This window comes from Lonchura striata, chromosome 14, assembly GCF_046129695.1.
Source record: "Lonchura striata isolate bLonStr1 chromosome 14, bLonStr1.mat, whole genome shotgun sequence".
NCBI lineage: Eukaryota > Metazoa > Chordata > Aves > Passeriformes > Estrildidae > Lonchura > Lonchura striata.
Genome location: NC_134616.1, coordinates 138,030 through 146,734, shown reverse-complemented (window position 1 = coordinate 146,734; position 8,705 = coordinate 138,030). Strand labels below are relative to the sequence as shown.

At 47.6% G+C, this 8,705-nt stretch overlaps 1 protein-coding gene across 1 annotated transcript; it reads right to left on the bottom strand.

Moving 5' to 3' along the window:
- Window positions 1-2,068: 2,068 nt before the first annotated feature.
- On the bottom strand, window positions 2,069-8,464 carry CD40LG (CD40 ligand). The gene is made up of 6 exons (XM_021542149.2): window positions 8,309-8,464; window positions 6,386-6,523; window positions 5,238-5,280; window positions 4,876-4,932; window positions 4,532-4,594; window positions 2,069-2,647 (listed from the first exon to the last, which is right to left on the bottom strand). The coding sequence occupies exons 1-6, from the start codon at window positions 8,462-8,464 to the stop codon at window positions 2,256-2,258; spliced, it is 849 nt and encodes a 282-aa protein (XP_021397824.1). The 3' UTR covers window positions 2,069-2,255.
- Window positions 8,465-8,705: the final 241 nt, after the last annotated feature.

Here is an 8,705-nt window from a genome sequence, read left to right as displayed (position 1 = left end):
TGGTTCTTCAGGCAGCCCAGCACTGCCTCCAGAAGCTCAGCCCACAGGGCTGGCTGCATTTCAGCAGCAGGGATGTGGTCAGACCCACACCAGCACGGGGCACCCTGGGAGGCAGAAGCTGCTCAGCTGCACACACAGTATGTGCTGCATCCATCCCTCTGCTCTGAAGTAGAGACATCCCTGCATGCTCCATGACCTTAGTACAGGTAGAAATAATTCTCTTTCAGTCCGGTGTCCTAAATCCCATTAAAAACTAGTCCCCACCCCTCTGTTTCATAGCTGTACTAGGGGCTTCAGCCTTGGTGTCTCACTGCCCTCCCAGGACAAGGCACTCTTCTTCCTTCTGCTGCCAAAATGTCCCTAGTGCTGCCTGGCCCTGGCGCCTCACCATGCTCCAAGCGGCATGGTGGAATGGCTGCCCCTGGAGGCTTCTGGGACTGGTTGTCCCCATTGTGACCCACAGTGCCACCCCACTGCCCTCTTGGTCCCCAGACCCCAAGCAGGACCCTGTGAAATCTCAGCCTGGGGCTGGGAAGGGTGAGCAGTGTTCAAAACATACAAAGCCACCTATGTCTGAATCCATAAATTGTATTTATTGTGGGGTGATCAGTGGAAGAAACCCCACACTGTGGAAGGGGGAACCATGAACATTGAATTATGCTGCAAAACACAGCATAATGCACAGTCCTCTGGCACTCAGTCTCTCTGTTTACAAATATAAGATTGGTTTAGTTAAATACATAGTCTTCATATAAGTCCATCCCCTAAATAAGTTAGGTAGTTTTGGAGAACAGCCAAAAAATACTAAATTATAATGATACCAAACAGTCCCTGAGTTCTATTGACTTTGAAGGGGACTGTGCTGGGCAATGAGCTGTGAAAATAATGTCCCTTCAATTCCACCAGTGGTGGCATTTGGTCACTGTGTTAGGACTAGATCTGCAGCCTCCAGCACAACAAATCCTAAAGATTGCCCAAATCTGGAAGCTCTTCCATTTGCAAACATGGTGGTATCCAAGATTATTTCCAAACTTTGACTCTCTAAGTGTAACCTGTATAACCAAAACCCCCAGGCTTGTCACATGTACTATCTTCAAATGTTTTTTAAAATGCAGTCAATGTCCTTGTGCCCTGATCACCTTCCCTGCAGGCCAAGCTGGAGAATAGGGTTGGGAAGACCCTAGTGTGCAGTGTCACCCAGGTACACCCTGCCCAAGAGGGCATCTGCACAGTCCTGCTCTCCTGGAGCTCCAGGAAAAATGCCCCTGTGGACATGTCCTCACTGAGGACAGCCAGAAGATGCTCTGCATATGTGCCTTGGAGGGAAGAAGTAGGTGGTCCTGCCAGCCCTGTGGTTTCCTGGTCCTCCTCCTTGGGTAGGAGGGGTGTCAGGAGAAGGTGCAGCTCCAGTTTTGCTGGTGGCGCCCAGTGCCCCTCCACAAGGTAGTGAAACTGTCCACAGGCAAAGGTTCCTCTGCTTGCAGAGGCGGGAGGACAGTTTGGTGAACAGATTCAGGTCACCAAGAGCAAACCACTACTAGTGCCCTACTTTCTCTCTGCCTTGAAATCTGCAGTCCTCCCTCAGCCACTAATCATCCCTCTGGTGTGGAGCAATTGTCACCAAGTATGACCCCAGCCAAGGCAGTGCCACCCTGAGGAAGTGGGTTGAGTTTCACAGACAGACATGGATGGAAAAAAAAGCGGTTCTCCAGATACAGCAGACAGTTGGAGTGGCAACATTGCCTCACCAGCAGCTACCATGTAAAGACAGTACTGGCTTACTCATTCCTTTAGAGATGTTCCTAAGCCTTTTTATGTTTTTCCATTGGTGTTTGTAAGCAGATTGGTGCTGGAGATATGTATGAACTCAGCTTGGCTGAAGTGCCCCAAGCCATCCTACATTTCTAGGAAAGAAACATTGATGGCAGATTTTGGTAAACAAAGCTCTTATGACATAACAGGGAAATCGACCCTGCCAGGAACGTGGGGTGTGGTGGACCCAGACATACAACACCAGCGTGTACCAAATCACTGGCTGCAAAAGAATAAAAACTGGAAGCAAATAATAACAGTTTCAAACTTTTTTCTATTTGTGTTCTCAGGGCCCTTTGGCCCTCATTAATAAATAACAAAATATACAAATTAAAAACTGAGAAAAACAGAGAGGCAGAGGAACATAAATAAGGGAAAAAGGGAAAGGAACTTTGCTCAAGAAAGTTGGGCTGGATTCCCAGCTCAGGACAGCACTTTCCTCACTACAGCTTGAAGATGCCAAAGTAGGTGTTGCCGTGGCTGTACCTCACTTTTGTGGAGTCTGTCACATTGACAAAGACCATGTCATCTTCCCGGAGGTTGAAGACACCTCCAACACGGATGGACTGGAGTTCACAGAGGGTCTTCAAGTGTCCTTCTTCACGTGTCTTCAAAGAGCTCTGTGTCTTTTGTCCTTTCAGCAAGAGCCGGTCCTCTTCCTTGGGGATATGTAAATAAATATAGAGGGTGAAGGGTGCCAAAGACACTTCTGGAGTGCAGAAGCTGACTTGGGAGTAGATGTAGTAGAGCCCTGCTTCCTCCACCTTCAGTTTCCCCTCCTTGTTGGATATCAAGCTGTTTGTGGGGCCATACATGGTCTCCCTCCACTCCAGCACTGTAGGGAGAGAGCATGGCAGGTGAGCTCAGAGAAGGACATTTCCACTTTGGCAGGCTGATTTGAGGGGACACCCACAGACATCTGGCCTCAAAGCCTCTGTCTGTCCATGGGGTGCAGTTAGTGGGGTACCCAGCCCAGGACACCATCCCCCAGCCCAGGGGAGCAGGGACCCTTCCCCAAGGCCGGAGCAGATTTAACCCATGTTGCTGATCACTGGCTTTGCCAGCCTTGACTGGATATGTGAGTGGAGGTACATTTAACTTCCTTCTTCCAGCCAAGTGGAAATGCTTAAGGAGGAGGATTGCCTGTGTTTACTGCAGCAGACCAAACACTGTGTCACTTCCATTTTCTTCTTTCATGGACTTCAGTGGGACACCCTTCAAGCCCTCAGAGCACTACCAAAATATGCTGCAACTCTGCTCTTCAGAGCCTCCCATCCCAGTTTTTCCAGCTGGGGGCTGCCTTTTCTCCAGAGTCCTTCCTCTCAGCCTCTGGCGATGGCGAGACTTTACCAAGGAAGTACAAAAATTAACATTACACAGTTACTATCCCTACCTAAGTGCAGAGCTGCAAGGGCTTAGCACAATTAGTGCTCCTTCCCATTGCCAGGACCATGGCCCACACAGATCAGGTGATGCCATGGATTTTGGGACACTTTTGATGTCATCAGAGTAGCTCATGTGGTTTGTGCAGATAAGCCTATACAGAGACCTGGAAGCCATGGCTGTAGGGGCTGAGCTCAGCTACAACCTCTGGAATTTGGACATCTGCCTTCTCCAGCCTACAGAGACACCCGGAAGAGCAGCCAGGGGGAGCAACTTGGCTCCAAGTGGAATAATGAGTTTGACTGCCCCAGCCCAGAGACAGTGTGCCATGGGTAGTCCTGGAGGACCCATGCAGCCCATGGGCCCTGACCAAGCATCCCACAGGGGCATTTCCCCACACAGAGTTGAACTCCACACAACTGCTGCTCTCTGGACCCTGCTTTATAGGCTCAACAAGTGTCTGAGCAGTGTTTTAAAATTCAGTGAGTTTCTTACTTCTCTGATCTTATCTAACACTAAGCTTTCCACAGGTAGACTGAGCACTGGTTGAAATGCTGCATCAGAGATGGAAAGAGCAGTTGCCGATTACTGTCAGTTACTCCAGAATTAAATCAGAAGTGCTTAGATTGTGAAATCCTTGCCAGATGGAGTGACTGACCTTGCAAGCTCATACTCACTTTGGTAATCCTTGCTGTTGTGGGAAGTCCCTCAGTTAAGGTAAGAGCAACCACAGTCAATACAGTGGGATGCACAAATGCAAAAGGACTCAGGTGTTTCTCTGAAACCTGATATGGCCATGGCTGTGAATAATTGCACCTTGACTAAACCAGTTTGGAGCCCTATGCTGCGATTGTAAAGCCCTCAGCCAGCCCATCTTACTGCCAGGGCCACTATGGGTGAGAAGAGGATTAAATCAGCAGACACACATGCAAGCAGAACCCTCCTGCAGCAGCCACCATAGCAAGAGATGGCCAGGAGAGCAAAAATATCCATTTTAAGAACAAAAGAAATGGGAAGTTTTTTTCCTTAAATACAAAATTAAGACATTTTCCACTCACAAAAAACACTGGAAAGATTAAGCCCTTGTGGTGCATTTCTAGGATGGGCACACATAGGCCTACTGAGGACAGTTGGGATGTGTGAACACCACATGGCACAGGTGCACATGGCAATGGGACCACTGGGAGAATTGCTGTCGTTTGGGGACACAGTTTTGTGCTGGAGTTGTTCTGTCCCTTTCCCTGCCCTTAGAGAGCCACACGGCAGGACTGGGAATGCACACTGCTGTGTCCCTCTGGCTCCCTGGATGAGGTGGGACCCAGTGAGTCTGTCTTACCTGAGCCTTCCTTGTTGCTCTGCTGACCTGCCAGGTGAACTGCAATTGGCTCCCTCTTCTCTGCTGCAATTTAGAAAGGCCAGTGTTACTGATGCCTTGGCACTCACTGTTTCCTCAGTGCTCCTCTCCGGGGACTGCAGCACCTGCCACCCTTAATGTCTCTCTACAGGCCAAGATTCTCTACATCTCCAGATTCCACTCCCAGCCCAGAGTGAGGCAGGACTCCACTCAGCAAAGACCTGCAGGTGCCTCTGAGGGGAAGCCTCTGATGGATGAAGCCTGTGGAGGAGATGATGCCACCTTGCCCGCCGTTGGAACAGGACCTGGATGTGCCTGAACCTCACCTGCCACAGATGTCTCATTCTTGTGCATCAAACCAGGATGCTCATGGTGGTCAGGACCTGTGATGTAAAAAGGCCGCAAATTTAATTTCGGGCTCATTTTCAACAACTTCAGACCATCTATTCTGGCACCCAGAACTGCCTGCCCTGGGAAGACAGCCATGTCCAGTGTCCCCCTTTACCAGCCCACACTGAGCTCAGTCCTACATCCATGGGGATACTTCAAACCCCAACCTGTCCTCTGCCTCCACACCATGCCCTGAGAAATTCATGGGCTGGGCTGTTGAAGGAAACCCCTTCCCAGGCCAAGGAACTCCTCCTGCTCCAGCAAGCCATGAGTGCACTGGTTACACCAGGAAACTCACCTCTCTGCATTTCAAACTTGGGCTGCTCCTTGGGGGGTCTGTCCTGTTACAACAGAAAAGATATATGGGGTTTTTTTTCAAAATCAGTGATTTTGAAAATTTTTATATAAAAGATGCTCTGGTCATTGCTGGAATTGGTGATATTTGGCTCCAAAAGCCCTGTCAGCTTGTGACAGAGGATACCTGAAGCCAGAGAACCCCTCTTGTACCTTCCTCAGCTTCACAAATGACCATGGGCTGTCTGCAGCAGGGAGCTTATAGGTTTTATGGTCTTAGGTGTTATCAAAATGATGGGTAAAGTCTATTGAAAACAATAAGATAAACAAACAAGAAAAATCTCCTTTTCCTGTAAGAGAGCCATGATGCAAGTGCTGCCAATGTACATCCCTGCCTTGCAGTTGGGGTTTTCAGGACTGCTGAGCACAGCCTACCTCAGACATAATTTTTGGTGGTCTGTTGGGTACTGTTGCAAACCTGAAGATTTATCTGAGGCACTTTTAGCTGAGGCATTTGTTGTCATCAGGCAGTGACAATGAGGAAGAAATGTTCCTCTCCTGCCTACTCTGGCCAGCACAGCCACTTCTAAGCAGTGAATTCAGGGCTGAGCAGGATGAGAGCACCTCATTGCAATGCAAACTGACTCTTCTGCATCCAAATGTGATCATGCTCCTCCTCACTCGTTGCCAGAAGCTATTTCCTTGCCCAAACCTTAGACTGTCATTGATACCTGGGCAAAGTGGGCAGAAATGTGATCCCAGTGGTAGGTGGCCACAAGCATCCTCACAGCCACCCAGCACAGGACTGGAGCAAGGTTCCAGAAAGCAGAAAATAAATTCTTTTCAGACTGGAATCAGGGAGTAGTGCCAAGGTGGCTGTAGCTCCATCCTGCCCACCACAATCCCCAAACACACCATGGCATGTTGCAGCTGGATGTGCCCTGATCAAGAGCATTTTAGGAAAAAATCAATGAGATTTTTCAATAATATCAATATAGTGTAAGAAGAATACAGTATAGAAAAGGGCATGTGCTACACAGCCCAAAACTAAAGGGCACCCATGGTTTTTAAATGCTTGGGGTGAAGCTCTATGTGTGACCGGGAGCCCCTCTCCTTCTTCAGTGGGGTCTTTATCCACCCAACAGCATATACCTTGCACTGGATGTTCTGGAAGCCCTTTATAATCTTTTCACAGTCCAATAATGTCGACTTCTGACCTTCTACTGTCTGGCATTTCTGTACTTTCTTCAGGAAGATGTAATCTTCATTTAAGCTCAACACCTCTTCCATCTGCCAACATAGGAGAGAAGGGAGGGCCAACAGGATGTTAGTAGGAAACCTGCAACAACTGGTAGCAGAGCAATGATGCATTCCTACTAGCAATAAATACAGGGAAGCTCAGGATCAGACATTCAGCACAGGGATGAGGTGGGCAGACAAAATGTGGGCAGGAAGAGCTCCCACCAGAAACTCAACACAACGTCTGTGCCCTCATCCACTGGGAATTGAACCCATGGAGCTCACCCTGAATGGTAATGCTAGGTGACAGGAGGATTGCTCAGGATCTATTTTCTATCACCTTGATAATTAATTTAAATGTCCATCTCTGACTTTTCCTAAAGACACAGAAACCCCAGTGGGTGGCTCAGGGGCTCGGGCTTTGCAAGTCTTTCCCCAGTGGCCTCAGCAGGCAGCTGGGATGCTCACCTACCCCCTCACTGCCCTGTCCACACAGAGGGGTTTTAATTGTTTTCTGCTCACTTATTGACTAAAAGCATTGCCAGCAAAACAAAACAACATGTAGGTTGGGGCTAAACTGTGCCAAGATCTTCAGATTAAAAAAAAAAAAAAAAAATCAGAAAGCCAATAAGAAGATAATTAAATGAATCCAAATACTGATTTTTATATTTACACCCGTTTGATTTTTTTGTTGTTCTTTTTGTTCCTTGTAAAAACATAACATAGCAGTTAAATGGTAAAGAGAAAGTGCAGCTGGATATGAGGACACACAGCAAGGCAGAGAGCTCAGCACAGGTAGCACTAAGATAAGGAGGATCAGATTCGAAGCCCTGCCACAAGCACTGAAGGCAACTGAAATCTTTTTGCCAACTGTGACTGCATTTCAGCTGCCTCTGATCCTCAGCCTGTAGTCACATTTCCCTCTTCCACAGACATTCTACACATTCCTTCATGACAGCCTGCAACCTCCATGCACTGAAGTCCCCTTCCAGCCCTCTGATATTAAAGCCCCTCTAGCTCAACATTGCTCTCCACCCTTGTAGATCAGAAACCACACATCTAAATTTTAATTTAAGTTGAAATGACACATGTAAAAATCAGTAACCTCCACCATATCACTGTATCAGGTAAGAAAAATTCTGTGTTTTAGGCACATATTTCTTTAGCTGGCAGTCATTTCTGGCTAGAAGGAAAGTAGCTTTAGATTGGTGGTTTCAGGCATCATGCAGTGCAGCTGCGGCCATAAAAACCTCAAAAACAGCTTTCTGGACTTTAACTTTTTGGTAGATATTGTCCCAAGTATGGGACAGGATCACTGCTACTGTGTACCTTCAAAAATGAAAAAAATACTAAGGTCCAGTCTTTTCTTCCCTGAACTGAAAGACAGCACCTGAGGTGAGATGTTGATAAAATCACTGAAACATGAAAAAAAAAAAAATTCTGGACCTTTCATCTTCTCAGTTCATATCACAGCGCTAATAAGTGCTACAAAATCAGAAAAACCACCACCAAACCTAAAACAGCCATTTGCATTTCTAAACCCCACCCTCTTGTCCTCAGACTAGCCATCAGCTACCAGATTTATTCTAAATGTCTCTTGGCAATTGGTCATTCTCTGTTTTGTTAGCAAGGGGAACAGATCTCCCACATACCTCTCATGGCAAATTAAAGCAGATATGAGAACATGAGTGTGATAAATGATACTGCTGCCTCCATCCAGTGGTCAGCACCATCTTCACCATGCTCATTCTCTTGGTGAGCAGATCTCACCAGACCTGAAGTCAAAGCATGCCAGCAATCCATCAGGGACAGAGACAACCTTCTCTCTCTGCTTACCTTATCCATCTTCATGTGAAGATACAAACAGAAGAGCACGGTCCCAATGGTCTGCACTACGGTAAACACAGTGAGGAAGCCCATGAACATTTTCATGGTGCCAGGAGATGTGCTGTTGATGGGACGGGGTGCCTCAGGGCCATAGGGTTCGTTCATCCTTCGTGCACGTTTCTGGGGCTCCTCCAAATTCTCTGCTTGCAAGCAGCATGAGAACTGTTGTGCGAGCACCTGCTGCTCAGGGGATACAGGGTACAGCAACCTACACTTCCTGGAAAAACTCTTCGTAGTGGGTAGGTTTGTTCACTACCATCTCCCAGAACACACAGCAACAAAAAAGTTGCTTAGACTTTGTTCTCTGTTGCACTTCCATACTTTTTCCTACTGTCCTACCAGAAAC